Below are 23,294 nucleotides of genomic sequence, written 5' to 3'. Positions count from 1 at the left end.
ATGGTAAATGCTCCCAAATGAATCTGATCTCCAGATAGCTCAAGAAAGAAGAAGCCACATTTGTATGTCTACATATTCAATTTTCTCTCATTAATTGAGAGCGGCGCTAGCCTAGTTGACACCATCTCCAGCGCTATAAGTGGCGCTATAGGAAAAATCTCTATCGCCACGAGCACATCTTTTCTATTACTACAAATAATCCTTCAATGGTACGCTTGAATGTAGGCTTGGTGACCATACGCACTACAGTCCACGCAGCTACCAAATCCAGGACACCACAAATGACTATTTCAAAAATGGATATCCAAACGCAAAGTCAAGGTGACTGGGCAAAAGGAAAAGAAGTCGTAGAGAAAATTGGACTTGTTCAAACGCGTAAGAAGAGAATGCCACCCTTAACCAACTAATGGTAATAACCAGCACAGATAGAAGATCATCACAGACACGGAGGCCACCGGTTCTAGATCTAACACCAGGAAAATGTATCACCTCCTAAAATCAATGTGCAGCAAATCATTTTCGTCTTGAACAACTTTTGAAAAAAACAATTAAACTGAATATTTGACTTATGATAACAATAATTGCTGAAAGATCGACAGTTCAAACTATTCTTAAAATTTTAATGTATATTTTCAATATGAGGTACAAAAGAAGACGTTTTTAATGAAATTGGTTTTCATTAAAGTTCAAATGATGCAGTAGGTTTTAGACTTTTACATTAAGTGAAAGAGGCGATACCCAAACTCTTGTTTCTAGTGATCTAAGGATCTAAGTTGAGGATAATTAACCGCAGAAACAGGTTTCTTCCAGTTGAGTTGTCAGTGTAGGGCAAATATAGATTTTAAAAGCATGATTCAAAAATTTGAAGCCACTATAAAAACATGCCCGATGGTGGAAATACATGGAGATAATAGACTGAGACTAAGAAGTACGAGTAATTTGTTTTCGCAGACTTGGGCACCAACAAGACATCACTAGAAAACATGTGTGGGAGAGGGGGCGACAACAAACTTTACCGTCTGCCTCGTATTTTTTGCAATCGATTAAAGGGATATAGCTATTGAAAGTGGTTAATTTTTTTGGTGTTTTTATATGATATTTTTACAATATCTTATTTCTACGACCGCGCTTTTTTATTCGGCTTTCCGAAAACTCTGGGGAGGAAGTGGAGTCAGCTTTCCCATAACTTGAAACCCCTAAAAACATGAATCCTAAAGTTTGTCAAGTATTGCTGAATCTCATTTGCAGAACGAATTGGCTCTCTCTCTCTCCAGTAAAAAAGGGGACTAAACTAACCTTATCCTCTGAGCAATAAAAGACTAATAACACATCTCCCTACATCATCTTAGGTGTTGGACATTGTGTTTCTTTGGCAAATTTTTAATCGATAAGAAGTAAACACATAGAGCCTAGTTTTTTTGTTGTATACATAGAAGATTATGAGTACCTAATTGACTTATAGTGCTAATTTGCACTTTTTTAGAAAAAAAATGTATTACTATGTACGTGCAGAATCAACAAACCGCAAGATACAACAAACCGTATGAATAAAGATTACCCTGAACAATGAATTTATGCTCAAAACGAACATAAATACGCAAAAATAGTGAGAATGTTGCTAGAACTCAACCCATAAAAGACAATTTTCGCAACTAACTTTTCATCTTGGAGTCTAGTCTTTTTTAATCTAAGTTTCTTCTTTGTTTTAAATAGGTACACTTTGGTAGTCTTTAACAAAGAACTCAAATTTGAGTTTAAAAATTTAATTTTCAATAATGAATCTATTCTTTTTTCTTTAACTTACTTTATTAGTAAGTGTTAAAATACGTATAATCAAATTGATTATCAACATAGAGTGGGTGATGTTAATTATAGTAACTATCAACTTTAAAGGAAGCCAAAATACCGGGAAAATCAACAGCCGGACACACTTCAAGTTTGGAGCAAAATAACGATTCGGAAATGTCCAGCTGATCTAAAACACCACTTGGAAAAAAATCTCCAACTTCTAACAATAAAAATGTATTTTAAAAGCGAGCAAGACATTGGAAAAAATCAGCAGATTTTACTAAAAAGTATTTTCTTTAAAACTGACTATTATATTCAGTTAGTTCAAATTTTAACAAATTATAAATTTATTTAAATTTGAAACAAAAATGTTACTAATTCTAAATATGATACAAGACCATTAATTTAGCACACCAACCCCCGGCTGGCAAAACATAATTCATGAAAAAAATAAATTCTTGAAATCAGATATAAACTTGATGAAAACATTTGAAATGATGTCCAGATAATAAGTGACTAGGTTCAGTAAAACTTTTATCATAATCATTAATGAAGCTAAACTGATATTAATTTATCTAGGAACTGTAGAACATTTACTTTCTTTTTTTTTGCCACATGTAATCAAAGCAATATTCAAAGGTCGAAGATATATTGTAACCATAAAAAATTTTCGTTAAAACCTGATAACACTTATAATACTTACTTTTATATGTGATGAAAAATTTTAAAGTATGATGAAAAGAGTACAATGAAACTCCTTCCTTATGTCTGATTAAGCTTCAATTAGCTAAATTTTCCCCTTTATTTTCCTATCATAGATTGGCTTTCTAACTTTCAATCAGAGGATACCAGACAAAAAACTGTCCAGCTTGACACAAATGGAATATGTTATTTCGTCCAACAACTATATTCCCCTTATGGCTACAATGTTCACACTAGTCTTCAGCTTTTCCCTGTCAATCTCCAACCATGCCTCAAGAAAGCCTTCCACAGTCTTCTTTGAGTTTTTGTCAAAATTTCCCTTGTTTCATATTCAATAATCTCTCAATGATGAAGCTGTCTCCCAGATGAAGATAGCTCAACATATTTTTCCTTTAGGGTGACGCAAGGTTTGACTGAGAAGCTTGAGGTGACGTCTTTTGAAGATAATAGCTGGAGAGCCCTTCAGACTGGCCACTGCAGCTTCTTACTTTACTATTGGAAATTCTAGACCTTTTCTGAATTTGGAGTAAGAAGCAAAGGCAGCGGAGATCGAAAACTTCGAAAGCTCTAGCCTGTTCAGCCTTGAGCAGCAATGTCCCGCAGATGTAAAATTGTAAAGCTCGTAAGTTTGCTATGTAGTCTCTAACTTTGGTTTTTATTAAGATCTTGTGTCTGATCTCAAGCAACTTTTCAAAAAACCATGTGGTTCAACTAATAACACTTCCTTGAGACTTTTCCAGGAATTATTTATTATCATGTCTATCAATAATTACAACACTATACGAAACCAGGAGATTTCTGGCTTGAGACCAGAAACAGCCGCGGATGGCCCCAGTACTTTTTTTAGGGGAGGGCTCGCAAAATAGGTCAATACAATGTAAGGGCACTTATCGCCATGTCACTTACTTCACAATTGCATGAATTAATTACATTAAACTTCTTAATGATACGTTAGGGGGACGCGCCCCCCTCACCCCCTTTTGATCCACACCTGGACACAGCTGTCAACTTAAGAAGGTCATTTTCCAAAATGCAGACATACGCCTGTGTATATATGCAATCACTTTGAAGTATGTCAATAAGGTCCTATAGTGCTCCATCTTCAGCTTCTCAATAGTTTTTCTCTGAGAAGGGAATCGAAACTGAAGAGTTATCTAGTTAAAATGTCGATTACAACTTTTAATTTGTTATTAGGTTTTTTAAATTAAATTTATTATTTATACGAGAGACTAACTAGCTTTTCTTACCCATTAACTTTTGCTTAGAGCCATTTCTGATGCGTTCTTGTTGACCAAGCGCTTACCCTTACCTTTCTTCTACCTACCATCTTGATGGACTTCTCTACATGTTATTAGTAGCATTCTGTTTACACTATAGACCTTGGAACTTGACAATCTATAGACAAACTTGGGATATAACAAATTTTACAGTAGCATGTCCACACATCAAGCAACATACTGAACTCATGTTCACAGGACCACAAAGTGGAAAAGAGGATGCAGGTATGGGTTCATATTTGCTGATATAGTCAGGTCAGAAAGCTGGAGAGAATTTCAACGCTTAGACATTCGCTGGCAGTGAAATAAGCAATGTTATAGGAAAGTTAAGGAAGTTTAGTGAACAGATTAAGCCACTTTCAAATCCAATATTTTCCAGGTACCATTTCCATAAATGTAATTAACGACATCGAATCTATACATCACTGACTTGCTGAGCCACACATAAAAGCAAAGGACTGTGAATTTGTAACAACAAGTAATGAGATGATTAGAGACAGACAAGTGATTGGAATTAAGCGGGACATAATCCATTAACGATTTATTAGTGAAGGTAAAATATAAAGTATACCTCATGAAAAAGCAAGTTGTACATCTGCAGGACAAACATAATTCCACCTAATGATCAGATCTAACAAGGACCAGAAAGAAGTGTATGTAAAGCATGAGTTGTATATTTTAGAAACACATGGGCAAAAATTTTACAAATGTGGCAGAAGTTTTACATCTGGTCATCTGTGTTCATCAAAGGATGCAATTGAATGGGCAAAGTGCTATAATTGTGGTGGAGTGTTCAATAAAAGTCATCAATGCCGTGCCAAAGGAAAAGCTGCATGAAATAGAAGAGGCAAGACCACTTTACCGGAATGTGCAGAAGTAGTCAATGCAATATTCATAGCATGGAAAAAGAAGAAAATGTTGCTGACAAACCATCACAGTATGTCATTGAAAGCATCCAGAGCAAAGTGGAAACATGTAAAAACCTGTTGCCCAACTTTATCTGAAAGATGAAGCAGATAATGTGGAATTTAAAATTTAAAAATTTTAACAGAGGTGCAGAAGCTGACATTATACCAACTCAGATCCTTAACAAGATTTGTCCGAGGCCAGAACTAAGATTAACTGTCAATATATTGTCAAGTTATACTAGTGAGCCATTGACATTTACTGGTGCATGTCACTTAGCTGATCAGTACATGGAAAATTGCTCACAATCCCACGATTTTTACTCAATTGACACATATAAGAAGTCCTAACTTAACACAGACTAGCATTTTGATGAATTTAAACCAATTCATATATAACCGAGCAGACAAAAATATCCAATACCACTGATAAAATTTTGGTAGAATACAAGGATGCATTTGAAGGCATTGGAAAAATGCCTGGAAAATGTAGGATTCATCTGAAGCCAGGAGCAATACCATCAGTACAGTCACCAAAATACCTCTAGCACTTCAAAACAAACTAAAAAACGAATTGGAATGACTAATCTGCTGTGGAGAAATGAAAAAGGTGACTGAGCCAACAGAGTGGGTCAACTTAATTGTCATTACAAAGGCCAAATTATCCAATACCAACCTTTAACAATATTCCCAACAAATGTCATGGCGCCCAAAATCTATTCAAGTTGGAAGCTAGGAATGGATTTTGGTTAATAGTTCTTGATGATGCCTACTGAGAGCTTACAACATCCAAAATAACGTATGGATGATTCAAATGGAGAAGAAACCAATTTATGATAATGTCTGCACAGGGTGAATACCAAAGTTAAATGTAGGAGGTTTTTGAAGGATAAGGACTGGGTATAACAGTAGGTGACAAAGCATGTGTAGAAAAAAGCAAAAAAAAATCAAGACATGGAATTGAGAGCAGTTCTTCAGGGAGCACGAGAAAAAGGGAGTCAAATTCAATGGAGGCAAGTGCAAAGTTAATGCAAAATTTCTACCACACTTTGGACATCTACGTACCACCGAGGGTGAAAAGCCAGATGCTAATAAAACCAGAGCAATTGCTGGTTTGCCTGAGCCAAAAAACAAAGAAGAGCTCCAGACATTGCTTGGGATGTTTAATTATATTTCTAGATACATACCAAATTTATCCATTCTGAACCAGCCTTTACAAGAACTTAGGAAAACAGCGGAATTTACATGGAAGAAGGTAAACAGTAATGCCTGTCATAGTATCTGCAAATCTTGGTGTGAACAACTTTCATATCTTGATACAAATTGCTCAGAAGTTGAGATCATTGTCAATGCATTGCAACACGGCCTAGGAGCCCAGCTACTGGTAAAAGATTAAAAGGTTGCATTTGGTTTGCGATCCTTAAGCAAATCAGAACAAAGATATTCTCAAATAGAGAAAGAACTACTAGGGATAGTATTTGCATGTAAACATTGTCACCAATAGGTCTATATATTTGGAAGAAAAATTTTGGTGATTACAGACCACAATCCCTTAGAAAATATTCTGAGGAAAACCTTCAGGCAGGCCCAATTCACACTACGACAAATAATGGTGTCCAGTCATATAACATGGGATTTACAAAGGGACCTGGACAAGAGGTTTCTATGGCTGATGCCTTTTCACGTTTGCATATGGCACACAGACCCAGAAGAAGAACTACAGGGAGAGCTACATGTGCATAACATTGTCAAAAGCATCCCCATAAAAGACCAGATGGTACAAAACATAAGCAATAGTTCAAAACATGATAAAGAGATGAACATTCAAAAACAGATGGCCAGAACACAAAAAGCAATGCCCAACGGAATTTCAGGAACTACAGGAATGAACTAGTCACACACCACGGCATTCTCCTAAAGGGAGATTGAATTATAATACCTAAATGCATGCGCCAAGAAATCATGGCCCGTTTTCACATGGCTCACCTAGGAGTTGTCAAAACAAAACAACGTGCACGCTCATGTACTTTTTGGCCAAACATCACTGCTGACATCACTAAGTATATCTCAGGATGTGAAATATGTCAACAGTGTAGTGCATTTCAGCAAAACGAGCCCCTCAAGAGCTCAGACATTCCGAGTACCCATGAAAACATGTGGGTACTGAATTAGCGCTTTGGGGAGGAAGGAGTTATTTGGTAACTACCGACTACTAAAACTAATGAATTGAAGTTAATAAACCAGACAGTACCAATTCAGGGAGCATTATTACCAAGCTGAAGAACCAATTTGCACAACACGGGATACAAAGAATACTTACATCTGACAACAGCCCCCAGTTTGCAGCAGACAAATTCAGAAGATTTCAAAGGCAATGGAGAATCACATACCACACGTACAGCCCCAAATACCCTCAGAGTAATGGCCTCAGTAAAAAGGCAGTCCAAATAGTCAAGAGGCTCATGTCTAAAGTATTAGCTGGCAAATTATACCCATACCTTGCCATAGGGTACTAAAATATTGTAAGACTCCTATAGACGACTTAACATCCCCATCACAACTTCTAACCAGACAGCCAGGTAATGCCCTCAATAGAAACTAGCTTTATGCCAAAGCTGTGCCCATAGAGGAATACAGGGGAGCCAAAAAAAAGTAGCGATAAGTTAAGGAAGAGTCATATGACAGGGATACACACTCAATCAGGTCGTTAACACCAGGTAAACCACTATGGCTCAATAAACATGGATAATAAATTAACATATGGATGATAGATTAACCCATATATATGAGCTGAGCAGCCATTCAGAGACTGTAGATACAGTACATGGAGTGGTAAACCAATGCATTTTGAAGTTTATACACCCCAAATAAAGTACAAAGGACAGGAACTACCAGTCAAACTACATGCTGTCATTAATAAATGTAGAGGTGCCAAAGATACTTGAGCAATCCAAAGAGTTGCTAGAAAAGGCCAGCCTATCCAGCAAAACTAAATAAAATTGTAGCCTGCTGGAAGAATCTTTTTAGACACCAAGAGCAAATCAACACCCAAGTGATCAGGAATTTAAGAACACAACATCTTGTTCCAAAGCAAAAACTAAAGTGCTCCCACCACATACATCCTTGAAGACAACTAGATCAGGGGGATCTCAAAGGTACTGGCTAGATTAAATCTATAGCCTGTACCATCCCATAAAACTAAGCAAAGAGCAAGAGGGTCAAAAAAAGGAAGATGCAGAGTTCTCTAGTTAAATTGTTGAATATACGGTTTCGTTATTAATTGTGCTGCTAAAATTATATTTACTTCGTAGGTGCTTAGGTCACAATAGATGCTTAATGCTTGATGTTTAACGCTTATTTCTTCTGCAGCTTGCTTGTTTACCCTTTGCTTACCCTTACCTTGTTTATCCTTTAATGCTTGATAGAATACTCTACAAAAACTAGCAGTGAAGTCAATGAAACTGATGACCAATAGTAGGTGATACCTGTTGTACTGTTGCTAATATATAAACAGCTTGTATCCTATATTTGCAAACAAAAACGTTTTTTGTTAATTTTTCTTCTTTTATTGCAAATACAATTTGAAATACAATTTGGACACTCTAGAGACACTTTAATATCCAATTTAGGCAAAACAACTGAATTGAATGTAAAACTGAAACTTAGACAAATTGTGGATGACTTATAATGACCGACTCTAGAAGGAATTGTGTTTATTATGCCTGCCTACAGGAATGGGCGGGGTGGGGGATATTTCTCTTCCAATGGATCATTTGTCTTCAAAACTTGAAACTTTTAAGCCTAAAAATTAAGTTTATTGGCTGGTTACGGGGTTTTGACTGGTTACATATATTTTATTAAAAAGGATGAAGTACGATTCAACTAAACTTTAGTTATTCTTTTCTTTTTTTTTAAATTATAATCACAAAATGTAACAAAAAGAAAAAAAAACATAAAAAAATGTAAAAAAAAAAGATTTTACAAGTTACCAAATTTAATATCAGATGCGTCATACAAGATATCTTTATCAGCCATATTTGAAGAGAATGAACAACAGATTGTTCTCATTGAGTTAAAACCTTTTGCCACATGTAGAATACCGACAACAAGACTTGATACAGTACTCCTCATTTACACTTTTATGAAAATAATGCCTAGAAAATATAAAACCTATAATAATTGATGTAGAGAAAAGCTATACCAGTGTTTTTCTAAAATTGTGGAGCAGAGGTTTAAAAGCTTCAACACTTGAAAGGACAGGACAATATTATTCTTTTTTCATTTTTCTATTCCTTGAGAAAGGAAAAACTAAGGTTAAAAAATGTATTTTTGAAGAAATCAAAATTACAGCACACAAGCTTTTTTCAGCTTGAAAAATTGTTTGCAACAGCAGAGAGATTATTTAAGAATATATTGTAGCATGAACTAGAGTATAGAAAGACATTATATATCTAATCTTGATCATGATCATGATAAGCCTTATAAAATTATTGCAATAATAGTCCTGAAAGTTTAAATGTTTAAAAATACGAGTAAGTACCTCATCCAGTGGAATTGTATTTACTCTCCTGCTTAATAAGTTGTCATTTTGTTTACTATTTTCACAACAAAAATAATTTCACTCATTCTCCAAAATGGATGCAAATGGACCAAAACTAATTGGAGCTTGAAAAGGTATTTTTAAGAACCTACAGCAAGACAGTGCTAACTTATGACACATTCAAGAGGGCCAAAAGGCTGTGAATCCAATTGCTAAAACATAAACAAAGACGAAAGTACTTTTAGTGGTGATCTCTAAGATAATAGATCTTGTAACTGATTTATAGTTTATAGATTTTAGCATAAATGTAGATCTGTTTATGTTATTTTCTACCAAGGCACTTCATAAGTAATCATTTGCTTTAAAATATTTGGAGGCGGAGAATGTGGTTGTGAAATAACAAATCTAACGCTCATTTCAAGTTTCAAAATTCTGTTAAAACCCCCCCCCCCTACAACCCCTTTTTCCCCTCAAAACAGATGAGACACAAATGACACATAAATTCTAATCAGAACAAGTTAATTATCAGATATATATGCCTATAAGAATAACAAAAAAAAACATAGAACAAGGATTGTAAGCTATGCAATTCAACCATTGTCTCAATAAAAATTTTGTAAAAGGGGGACATACTTTACTCTTGGTCTATAGAATTTTTTAGTTGCAGGGGTCAAATAATTATAAGCAGTAATCTATACAATTTTTGTATAAATCAATTTTATATAGATCAATTTTTTAAGCTTTTAGGCTGCAGGGACCGAACAATTGTAAGCAGTGATCTATAGAATTTTTTGTATAGATCAATTTTATATAGATCAAACTATACAGTTTTGTAGGCTGCACGGGCCAAACAATTGTAAGCAGTGATCTATACATTTTTTTGTGTAAATCAATTTAATATAGATCAATCTATAAAATTTTTTAGACTGCAGGGGCCAAAAAATTCTAAAAAGTGATCTATACAATTTTTTGTATAGATCAATTTTATATAGATCAAACTATACAATTTTGTAGGCTGCAGGGGCCAAACAATTGTAAGCAGTGATCTATACAATTTTTGTATAAATCAATTTTATATAGATCAATCTATACAATTCTTTAGGCTGCAGGGGCCAAACAATTGTAAGCAGTGATCTATACAAATTTTTGTATAAATAAATTTTATATAGATCAATCTATACAGTTTTGTAGGCTGCAGGGGCCAAACAATTGTAAGCAGTGATCTATACAATATTTTGTATAAATCAATTTTATATACATCAATCTATACAATTTTTTAGGATGCAGGGGCCAAACAATTCTAAGCAGTGATCTATACAATTTTTTGTATAAATCAATTTTATATAGATCAATTTATACAATTTTTTAGGCTGCAGGGGCCAAACAATTGTAAGCAGTGATCTATACAACATCTGTATAAATCAGTTTTATATACATCAATCTATACAATTTTTTGGGATGCAGGGGCCAAACAATTCTAAGCAGTGATCTATACAATTTTTTTGTATAAATCAATTTTATATAGATCAATCTATACAATTTTGTAGGCTGCAGGGGCCAAACAATTGTAAGCAGTGATCTATTCAATTTTTTGTAGAGATCGATTATATACAGATCAGTCTATACAATTTTGTAGGCTACAGGGGCCAAACAATTGTAAGCAGTGATCTATACAATTTTTGTATAAATCAATTTTATATAGATCAATCTATACAATTTTTTAGGCTGCAGGGGCCAAACAATTCTAAGCAGTGATCTATACAACATTTTGTATAAAATTAATTTTATATACATCAATCTATACAATTTTTTTGGATGCAGGGGCCAAACAATTCTAAAAAGTGATCTATACAATTTTTTGTATATATCAATTTTATATAGATCAAACTATACAATTTTGTAGGCTGCAGGGGCCAAACAATTGTAAGCAGTGATCTATACAATTTTTGTATAAATCAATTTTATATAGATCAATCTATACAATTTTTAGGCTGCAGGGGCCAAACAATTCTAAGCAGTGATCTATACAATTTTTTGTATAAATCAATTTTATATAGATCAATCTATACAATTTTGTAGGCTGCAGGGGCCAAACAATTGTAAGCAGTGATCTATACAATTTTTGTATAAATCAATTTTATATAGATCAATCTATAAAATTTTTTAGGCTGCAGGGGCCAAACAATTCTAAGCAGTGATCTATACAATATTTTGTATAAATCAATTTTATATACATCAATCTATACAATTTTTTAGGATGCAGGGGCCAGACAATTCTAAGCAGTGATCTATACAATTTTTTGTATGAATCAATTGTATATAGATCAATTTATACAATTTTTTAGTCTGCAGGGGCCAAACAATTGTAAGCAGTGATATATACAACCTCTGTATAAATCAGTTTTATATACATCAATCTATACAATTTTTTGGGATGCAGGGGCCAAACAATTCTAAGCAGTGATCTATACAATTTTTTTGTATAAATCAATTTTATATAGATCAATCTATACAATTTTGTAGGCTGCAGGGGCCAAACAATTGTAAGCAGTGATCTATTCAATTTTTTGTAGAGATCGATTATATACAGATCAGTCTATACAATTTTGTAGGCTACAGGGGCCAAACAATTGTAAGCAGTGATCTATACAATTTTTGTATAAATCAATTTTATATAGATCAATCTATACAATTTTTTAGGCTGCAGGGGCCAAACAATTCTAAGCAGTGATCTATACAACATTTTGTATAAAATTAATTTTATATACATCAATCTATACAATTTTTTTGGATGCAGGGGCCAAACAATTCTAAGCAGTGATCTATACAATTTTTTGTATTAATAAATTGTATATAGATCAATCTATACAATTTTTTAGTCTGCAGGGGCCAAACAATTGTAAGCAGTGATATATACAACTTTTGTATAAATCAATTTTATATACATCAATCTATACAATTTTTTGGGATGCAGGGGCCAAACAATTCTAAGCAGTGATCTATACAATTTTTTGTATAAATCAATTTTATATAGATCAATCTATACAATTTTTTAGGCTGCAGGGGCCAAACAATTGTATGCAGTGATCTATACATTTTTTGTGTAAATCAATTTTATATAGATCAATCTATACAATTTTTTAGCCTGCAGGGGCCAAACAATTCTAAACAGTGATCTATACAATTTTTTGTATAGATCAAACTATACAATTTTTTAGGCTGCAGGGGCCAAACAATTGTAAGCAGTGATCTATACAATTTTTGTATAAATCAATTTTACATAGATCAAACTATACAGTTTTGTAGGCCGCAGGGGCCAAACAATTGTAAGCAGTGATCTATACATTTTTTGTGTAAATCAATTTTATATAGATCAATCTATAAAATTTTTTAGACTGTAGGGGCCAAACAATTCTAAAAAGTGATCTATACAATTTTTTGTGTAGATCAATTTTATATAGATCAAACTATACAATTTTGTAGGCTGCAGGGGCCAAACAATTGTAAGCAGTGATCTATACAATTTTTGTATAAATCAATTTTATATAGATCAATCTATACAATTTTTTAGGCTGCAGGGGCCAAACAATTCTAAGCAGTGATCTATACAATATTTTGTATAAATCAATTTTATATACATCAATCTATACAATTTTTTAGGATGCAGGGGCCAAACAATTCTAAGCAGTGATCTATACAATTTTTTGTATAAATTAATTTTATATAGATCAATTTATACAATTTTTTAGGCTGCAGGGGCCAAACAATTGTAAGCAGTGATATATACAACTTTTGTATAAATCAATTTTATATACATCAATCTATACAATTTTTTGGGATGCAGGGGCCAAACAATTCTAAGCAGTGATCTACACAATTTTTTGTATAAATCAGTTTTATATAGATCAATCTATATAATTTTGTAGGCTGCAGGGGCCAAACAATTGTAAGCAGTGATCTATTCAATTTTTTGTAGAGATCGATTATATATAGATCAGTCTATACAATTTTGTAGGCTACAGGGGCCAAACAATTGTAAGCAGTGATCTATACAATTTTTTTTTACTGATACTTGGGATTGGCTTTATGTCGGTCTCTTTTTGCTTATCATTTTTGTAGCCCCGTTTCAATCTTTGACTGCAACAAGTTCAGATTGACTATTCTCACTCAATTTATTAGCATGCCAGTACAATACTTTACTATTAAGCCGTCTGGCGGCATTTTCTGGATCTTCAGCAATTTCCCCCATGGCCTCCACTGCACAACTCCTTATTTCAGATTGTAATGCTTTTTCCACTTTCTTTACATTCCTCTTATTTTCATATGATCTATCACTCATATGATTCTTGTACAAGCTCCTCCTCCCCTCTATTAAACATGAAAGAATTTCACTAATATTCCTCACTGCGTTTCTAACTTTCTTCTCTAACACGCCATTAGTGACATGACAAAGTATTTTGCACAGATTACTACATCCATTTTCTACATTAGTAAATTTTAAATTCTCCAGTTTTATATACAACTGTTCCTGGAAAATTTCTCTCAGGTTTTCGTACTGAAGTCTACCAACATCACAGCTTCACGGAAGGTAATTACCCTTCCTTAATTTCAACTTTTGATTAGCTCTAGATACTACAAGATAGTGATCTTTACTTATAATATAAATAAAAGCACTCCAATATACCCTAGTAGAATCGATCCTGCCAGTCTTTAGTTTACAGTAACATAATCAATAAGGTTAGTTGTATTGCCATCAGATGAATACCATGTTAACTTATTGACCATTTTATGACTAAATACTGTATTGGTTATAACTAGATACCGGACACTCTAGTCTTTAGGGGACGAGAAGCAAGAATAATAAGCATACGTAGAGCCCTGATTAACAATTTTAATTTCATACTTAAACTTATGTAAACTTAAAGTGATTGCTTTCATTCACCCCCCCCCTCGCATAAAAAAGAAAAGTAGGGCATGTGTTGCTTCCAATTTTCTCCTTACGTGGTTTAATTCCACATAGCAAACAGGCTACTTTCGCCTTGATCCAAGTCGCAAGATACTTAGTGGTGCTCATATTTATGGTCTGTAATATATTTATTTGTTTGAAACCGAAAGGAATTAGGATGTTTGCTTAGCGGAAGTATTAGGGTAGGCTATTAAAAAACATTTTAATACAAAATCTTGTTCTCCTTTAGTTAATTTTTGACTGTTAATTTATTTTTAGTAAATAGTAAGTTATAAGTTTTTATCAGATATAAGTTACTGAAATACCGAGTGTTGCTCTTAAAAATATGGTATTTAATTTAGATCCATAAGCTTTTTTCGGAGTGAAAAGGTTGAAAATGTCCTAGGGGGTGATGAGGGGATGTTCCATGTGAATTGCAGGCGTGTAATGCCGTGGTGGTGTGATGTGTTTTGGAGGTTATTTTTATAGGATTGGCTCGTCAAAAACTTGAATCCCCAGATTGAAGTATAATTTTAACATGAAATTTCTGAATGTGTCTTAAGAATGATGAAAGGAGTGTAAGACAGACAGTCAAATAATGATACTATGGCGTGAATTGCATGTATTAACATGTTCTACAGCTTAAAAGTTAAGGTGGATGTATATAATAAGAACGCAGGTAAGAACGTTTGTCAAAATACTTTGAGTTTAGTAGAGAAGATGAGGGGCTTGTACTAGAGATTACAAAACTTGTACAAAACAAAAACAGCAAAACATGTTAAAGCTGTAATTAGTTAATCGAATGGGCAGCAGTTAAGGAGGAGAACCTTAAGTTAAGGAGCAGTTAAGTTAAAGAGGAAATCTTTTTCTAATAACCACAGTAAAAAATTTTGGAGAACATGGGGTTAAATGGGAGTTAAAACTCCTCTAGAATTAGATGTTAAAGCTTATGTATTAAAGCTGAGAAAGTAACTTAATAGAAATATGTAGTTTCTAATGGCAGAAGAACATTTAACACCTTATAAGCAATTGTGGGCAGTTAAATTTCTGATCCAGTATTCAGTTAAGGGCTTTTTTGGAAACTCTAGTTTTAAGTTTGAACCACTCAAAACCTAAGTAGATAGTAAAAATTTAATAAATTACTATTGATCTATATAATTTTATATAGATCAATCTATACAATTTTTTAGGCTGCAGGGGCCAAACAATTGTAAGCAGTGATCTATACAACCTCTGTATAAATCAGTTTTATATACATCAATCTATACAATTTTTTGGGATGCAGGGGCCAAACAATTCTAAGCAGTGATCTATACAATTTTTTTGTATAAATCAATTTTATATAGATCAATCTATACAATTTTGTAGGCTGCAGGGGCCAAACAATTGTAAGCAGTGATCTATTCAATTTTTTGTAGAGATCGATTATATAAAGATCAGTCTATACAATTTTGTAGGCTACAGGGGCCAAACAATTGTAAGCAGTGATCTATACAATTTTTGTATAAATCAATTTTATATAGATCAATCTATACAATTTTTTAGGCTGCAGGGGCCAAACAATTCTAAGCAGTGATCTATACAACATTTTGTATAAAATTAATTTTATATACATCAATCTATACAATTTTTTTGGATGCAGGGGCCAAACAATTCTAAGCATTGATCTATACAATTTTTTGTATTAATTAATTTTATATAGATCAATGTATACAATTTTTTAGGCTGCAGGGGCCAAACAATTGTAAGCAATGATCTATACAACTTTTGTATAAATCAATTTTATATACATCAATCTATACAATTTTTTTGGATGCAGGGGCCAAACAATTCTAAGCAGTGATCTATACATTTTTTTGTATTAATCAATTTTATATAGATCAATCTATACAATTTTTTAGGCTGCAGGGGCCAAACAATTGTATGCAGTGATCTATACATTTTTTGTGTAAATCAATTTTATATAGATCAATATATACAATTTTTTAGTCTGCAGGGGCCAAACAATTCTAAACAGTGATCTATACAATTTTTTGTATAGATCAAACTATACAATTTTGTAGGCTGCAGGGGCCAAACAATTGTAAGCAGTGATCTATACAATTTTTGTATAAATCAATTTTACATAGATCAAACTATACAGTTTTGTAGGCCGCAGGGCCAAACAATTGTAAGCAGTGATCTATACATTTTTTGTGTAAATCAATTTTATATAGATCAATCTATAAAATTTTTTAGACTGCAGGGGCCAAACAATTCTAAAAAGTGATCTATACAATTTTTTGTATAGATCAATTTTATATAGATCAAACTATACAATTTTGTAGGCTGCAGGGGCCAAACAATTGTAAGCAGTGATCTATACAATTTTTGTATAAATCAATTTTATATAGATCAATCTATACAATTCTTTAGGCTGCAGGGGCCAAACAATTCTAAGCAGTGATCTATACAATCTTTTGTATAAATCAATTTTATATAAATCAATCTATACAATTTTTTAGGATGCAGGGGCCAAACAATTCTAAGCAGTGATCTATACAATTTTTTGTATAAATTAATTTTATATAGATCAATCAATACAATTTTTTAGGCTGCAGGGGCCAAAACATTCTAAGCAGTGATCTATACAACTTTTGTATAAATCAATTTTATATACATCAATCTATACAATTTTTTGGGATGCAGGGGCCAAACAATTCTAAGCAGTGATCTATACAATTTTTTGTATAAATCAATTTTATATAGATCAATCTATATAATTTTGTAGGATGCAGGGGCCAAACAATTGTAAGCAGTGATCTATTCAATTTTTTGTAGAGATCGATTATATATAGATCAGTCTATACAATTTTGTAGGCTACAGGGGCCAAACAATTGTAAGCAGTGATCTATACAATTTTTTTTTACTGATACTTGGGATTGGCTTTATGTCGGTCTCTTTTTGCTTATCATTTTTGTAGCCCCGTTTCAATCTTTGACTGCAACAAGTTCAGATTGACTATTCTCACTCAATTTATTAGCATGCCAGTACAATACTTTACTATTAAGCCGTCTGGCGGCATTTTCTGGATCTTCAGCAATTTCCCCCATGGCCTCCACTGCACAACTCCTTATTTCAGATTGTAATGCTTTTTCCACTTTCTTTACATTCCTCTAATTTTCATATGGTCTTTCATTCATATAATTCTTGTACAGGCTCCTCCTCCCCTCTATTAAACATGAAAGAATTTCACTAATATTCCTCACTGCGTTTCTAACTTTCTTCTCTAACACGCCATTAGTGACATGACAAAGTATTTTGCACAGATTACTACATCCATTTTCTACATTAGTAAATTTTAAATTCTCCAGTTTTATATACAACTGTTCCTGGAAAATTTCTCTCAGGTTTTCGTACTGAAGTCTACCAACATCACAGCTTCACGGAAGGTAATTACCCTTCCTTAATTTCAACTTTTGATTAGCTCTAGATACTACAAGATAGTGATCTTTACTTATAATATAAATAAAAGCACTCCAATATACCCTAGTAGAATCGATCCTGCCAGTCTTTAGTTTACAGTAACATAATCAATAAGGTTAGTTGTATTGCCATCAGATGAATACCATGTTAACTTATTGACCATTTTATGACTAAATACTGTATTGGTTATAACTAGATTGTTATACCTACAAAATTGCAGCAGTTTGTAACCAATACCGTTTTTTTCTATACCAAATTTACCTAGGCTGGGATACCATCTATCCTTATTTCAACAGACCTGGATATTAACATATCACAACCTAAGCAAGACTTGTCGGCTTCCTTATTCATCATGAGCCCTTCTCCCTGACTTTACACTCCATCCTTCTTGCCTGAATAATGGGATTTTAAATCACCAGATTTCATTTTTCCCATCCCTGGGATAGGAGTTTCCAAATTCCTAATAAGTGCTGTTCGAGGCGACTAAATTCGTCAGTCAAGATGTCGATACAATAGTTGTTTTTTAGCGTTGTAAAATTCCAAGTTGCAATTTTCATATTCTTTAAATCATTGGAAATATTATGGCCTCAGTAAAAGCAATGGTCCCAGAACCAGAGTAGGATGGAAACTAACACATCTTCTCAAGTTGACACAAAGCGCTTCAGCCGGCTTAGGACCAGAAAGCAAGAAGTCCCTCGGACTCCTGTTTAATGGAGGCTTTGTGCTATCCTGGGCCCATCTTAGTTACGACTTGGTATTCCACAATTAAAGATGCTCTACTATCAAAAAGAGTGGAAATCCTGCACAGACAATCTCAAACCTATTACCTCTGGCTCATTACATTTTCACGCCTATTAATATTATGCTACTACAGGGAAGTAAGCCATAGTAGATAACTTAGCTACGAAGAGATTTTTGAGCCAAAAAAAGCCCACCAAAATAGACCAAACCCAGAAGTGTAATCCATTAATCAGAAGCCAGTGCAAATGCTTTGTCATTTACTAGGCTATATTTTCCTCATGAGACGTCACTCCTCAATGTTACCTTGCAGCACTGTTAGCAGTCACAGTTTTATTTAGGAAAACTTGTGAAATCCATCCCTGATGCCACTATAAGGCTACGAAAATAGGATTTCTTTGTAGAGGATAGGGACGGAGAAAGGAACTTATGGCGGAACGGAGACCCCAAACAATCTCAGCCTGTACGGTTGTTTTACAAGATTCAGACATGAAAAACAAAAGTGAGGGAAGCATTTTAACAGTCAGAGGGGGGCAGGGGTGTGCAGCATACCAAGTTTCCAAGACCCTAAATACGTTATGTGTAAGTTTCCTAATTTCTAGAAGGTCAGAGTAGGTAAGTTATTGACAGACAACATTTTAAGCAGCCACCGTGGTTGGAAAAGCGGTTTTACAATGGTGAAAAAGAAAGTAAAGTAAAACAAACAGGTTATTTGAACACGATACAAATAAGAAGGTTAAATAGACAAATAATGGATGTTGTATTAGTTCAAACATATATTATTTCTGGTCATCATTGTATGAGTTCTATTTTATCTGTGTTTAGCATTCCAGTTTGTTTTTGGTACCGGCGCCACTCCCTGTAGGGAAGTTACATAAAACTAGCTTTTCTGTTCAAGCTCACGTTGTCGTAATAGCTGAAACGACCACAAAGTAACTTGAAATATATAATTTCTTAGTAGCTATTACAAAAAATATTCATCTAGTAGCTTTTACAAAATTTAATGGTCATCTTTAGTGAAGTAACTATGCAACAGTAGTTTGAAAAATATTGAAAGCATTATTAGGATAAATTATAATGAAAGTGATGAATACAACTGAAACTCATGAAAATTATGCCCTTACAAGCCTAATAGAACCGTTCCTGGTGATTACCAAGCTCAAATAACTTTTATTGTTAAAGTTACGTTAAACTTATGGTTATGTTATGGTAAAGTTATGGTTAAAGTTAGTAAAGTTATGGTTTGCAGCCTGAAATACAGCCTCGGGATTTTTAACCAAGACATGCTAAAGTGCGTTTTTGATATTTCCTGTAAAATATGGGAGAGTTACTCAAGAATAAGCGAGAGTTGATCATACATTTACAAAGAAATGTTGAATAGTTTAAGCTTGATATTGTTAGAACGTTGATATTCCCAGGACTTCATGACTGATGTCCTAATTAAATCAAGAAATTTAACTTTAAAAGATAACCTGCAAGGGGAAGCAGAATATGCTGAAGTCCAAGATCAGGCTTGGAAGAAAAACAATGATCTTAAAGGAATCTTCAGGGGTTTTGCTTAAGGGTACCAAAAAATGAGGTTTTAAAGAGGTTAAGATTGAGAAGCAGTGCTTTAAATTTTTGTGACCTTACATGCAACACTTTGATAGTAGTATTGTTCGGCTTCTTGGATATACTACAAACATCCAAGGCTGTACCCAGAAGAGGTGGGGGCAGTTTAGGAGGGTAGACCCCCCTCCCCCCACCGAAATGTTTGTCTGACTCGTAAAAACGTAACAAAAATGAATATAAACAAATTTTGATGTGTTTTTAAAAGTTTTTTTCGTAACCTTCCCCCCCCCCCCAAAAAAAAAAATTCTTGAGTACCCCACCCTCTCCCCTTCCCCACGAAAAATATCCTGGATACGGCCATGCAATTATCTTGTACAGCCAATATATATTCACCTGTCCCTCTTAAACACAAGGAACACGACCTATAAATCTAACAAAAAGGTAAAAACATAAATGAACGAATGTACTTGAAAAAAAAGTACGTAGAAAACCATTCCAAATATTTTATGGAAATTTCTTCTGCAATTCTTCGTACTTCTGGAACTCCTGGGAAGATAAAGAAAAAAGTTTAGAATAAAAATAAAAAGAGCAAGAAGAATAAAATATTTAAAATAGAAAAGAATAAAAAGCAGAAGAGAAAAAAGTGTTTAGAATAAAAAAGAAACAGAAGAATAAAATGTTTAAAAAAGAAAAGCATAAAAAGAACAAGAAGAATAAATTCTTAAATAGAAAAGAACAAGAAGAATAAAATATTTAAAATAGAAAAGAATAAAAAGAACAATGAGAACAACATGTTTAAAAAAGAATAAAAATAACAAGAAGAATAAAATGTTTAAATAGAAAAGAATAAAAAAAAAGAAGAAAATAAAGCGTTCAAAATAGAAAAGAATAAAATCAGAAGAAGAATAAATGTTCAGAATAGAAAGGAATAAAAGGAATAAGAAAATAAAGTGTTTAAAATAGAAAAGAATAAAATCAGAAGAAGAATAAAATATCTAAAATAGAAAAGAATAAATTCAGAAGAAGAATAAATGTTCAGAATAGAAAAGAATAAAAGGAACAAGAAAAAATATAATGTCTAAAATAGGAAAATTTAAAAAATAAAAAGAACAAGAAGAATAAAATGTTTAGAATGGGAAAGAACAAAAAAAAAATAATAAGAGCACAGTTTTTAAAGAGAAAAGAACAAAAAGAACAAGAATATTAAAGTATTTAGAATAGAAAAAGATAAAACGAACAGGAGAATAAATTCTTTAGAATAGAAAAGCATAAAAAGAACAAGAAGAATAAAATGTTTAAAACAGAATAGAAAGAGAGGAAACTGTATCTTTAGCATTTCCTACAAAAGGCAGCAAATCGAATTTCTTTTTTGCAGTTCCTCTTGTGCCAAGAACATCAAATTAAAAACATTTTTTGCCCCTTGGACCCATCATCTACTCATACCTGAAAACTGCGATTTTCAAAGGCTTTTTTTTTTTTTTGGGGGGGGGGGAGGGTGTTTCTTAATTACAAAGCTTTTAATGCAGTACCAAATTTTAATCAGCTGTGCCACGTTTAACCATGAATTAACTTAATCCCCTTTAATACTGATCCCTGTAGTTAATACGATAAAAAATTGACATGCTTCTTGTTTGGCTTCAAGTTACTCTGTTTTCTGTTTTATTTGTTCCATCTTCTGTTGTGTGTAATGTTTACAGCATAACGGTTTCTTGAATAAAAATGCGAACAAAATAAATTACAAAAAAGGCCCTATGATAGATAAATGTACGATTTCATTAAAAAATAAAAGTTTTATAAAACAAAAAATACATATAAATAAAAGGAAAACAATCCAAAAGATATATATAAAAATCGATATTTTGAAAACGTTATTAACCTGATGTTCTTTAATGCAAAACCTCCCGAATAATATAATGAACAAAAATAAATTAAACAAGAAATACCTGTTCACTGACAGAAGGTTTGATTTTTCTGGAAAGCAAAATCAAAATGTCGTCTGGCTACAGCAAGATTTTCCGGTTTTACCAATTGTTCATGACTAGTTAAATGCCCTCTACTATCTAACGACAGAATTGCTTCTCTCAGTGCATAGATGGCTGCTTCCCTTGTCAACGCTGCAATGTCAGCACCTGTAAATCGATTACAGCGCTCATCCATGGCAATGGCATCTAGGTTAAAGTCTGCCTCGAGACATGGACGTGTGCCGTTCTGAAAGAAAAAAAAACAACAAAAACATTTAAAAAGACGACAATAATACTTCTATTTCATTCCATTTTTTTTTTTTTTTACCCAAAACAGATCACTACAATTTCAGCCTCTTCAAAGATAAGTCATTCCACCTTTGCTTCTTTCCCAGTATTGTATTGCTTCTGTGTTGTGCCTCTTAAATAACGATTATTTATTGGACCGTCAGTGATTTTATTTTCTAGTTTATGTTTTAGCAGAGATTTTAAATATTAAAACACTTGATAATGATACGGTAACAGGGGACATACATTTGGTAGGGGAGAGGGGGGCAGCTACCCTTTTAATTTTACTGCCCTTTCCTCGTGATTTTGAGGAATACCTTTTTTGACATTCTCACTGAAAAAAAAAATGAAAATATATTTTTTCATTTTTACCCTAGTTTGTTTTTGTGTGTTCATTAAAAAAAAGGGCTTCCTAGTACACCCACCCAACCTGCAGTTTCACGAATTGGCTTAAAGCAAAGGATATATCAAAATAACAATTAGTAGAAGAATTGATAACTAAATATTCATATTTTATGGATACTTAGAACTGTTATGAAGTCTTACAATAGCTGCTCTACTCGATTCTTATGACGCTTATTTATTATGCTTACGTAGGAAGGAGTCTTACTAGCATTAGTAGAATGGAAACAAAATTAATTACATTATAGATGCATGACTCTTTTTAACTTTATATGATTATCATTATTATATAATCAATTCTTAAAAAAACTCTCCACAAAAGAAGTTTTTCAACGAAAAGTAAAGAGCTACATTAAACCAAAGACGAGCAGAAACAAAATTCAAATAATTTTCCAAGCATAAAAATATTATAAATAATAATCAATAAATAAATAAAGATGTCTTAATTAAGTTAACATTAAAGATGTCTTTAACTGGGAGTCAAACCCTTATTGAATGAATTTGCACCATGACCCTCCACTGCAACCACAACCATGGTGGCTCTCCAGACTCCAGACTTTAAATGGGTACCTGGAAAAATCTGGGGAAGGTAAACTTTTTAATTTTTTAACTTTATAACTTTTGTTTAATGTTTTTAACTTTATATATGATTATCATTATTGTATAATCAATTTAAAAAACTCTTCCCAAAAGAAACTTTTCAACGAAAAGTAAAGAGCTACATTAAACCA

The 23,294-nt window shown here is 33.1% G+C and overlaps 1 protein-coding gene across 2 annotated transcripts in view; it reads right to left on the bottom strand.

Moving 5' to 3' along the window:
- Positions 1 to 23,294, bottom strand: part of LOC148951362 (nuclear valosin-containing protein-like) — a 77,202-nt gene that overhangs the window by 23,658 nt on the left and 30,250 nt on the right. The window contains exons 4-5 of one of the 2 annotated variants that reach the window (XM_089090263.1): positions 21,856 to 22,120; positions 20,288 to 20,458 (exon numbers count right to left, since the gene is read on the bottom strand). The exons of the other annotated variant lie outside the window; for it this stretch is intronic. Of the exons in view, the coding sequence (XP_088946389.1) occupies positions 21,860 to 22,120 (261 nt within the window). The 3' untranslated portion in view covers positions 20,288 to 20,458; positions 21,856 to 21,859. Of the gene's footprint in view, positions 1 to 20,287; positions 20,459 to 21,855; positions 22,121 to 23,294 lie in introns of those variants that run through there. 2 annotated transcript variants of the gene reach the window in all.

Source organism: Artemia sp. Qi Xiang Cuo, chromosome 6, assembly GCF_049724085.1.
Source record: "Artemia sp. Qi Xiang Cuo chromosome 6, ASM4972408v1, whole genome shotgun sequence".
NCBI classification, from domain to species: domain Eukaryota; kingdom Metazoa; phylum Arthropoda; class Branchiopoda; order Anostraca; family Artemiidae; genus Artemia; species Artemia sp. Qi Xiang Cuo.
Note: the sequence above shows the minus strand (reverse complement) of the source record. Positions and strands in the feature narration are given on the sequence as shown.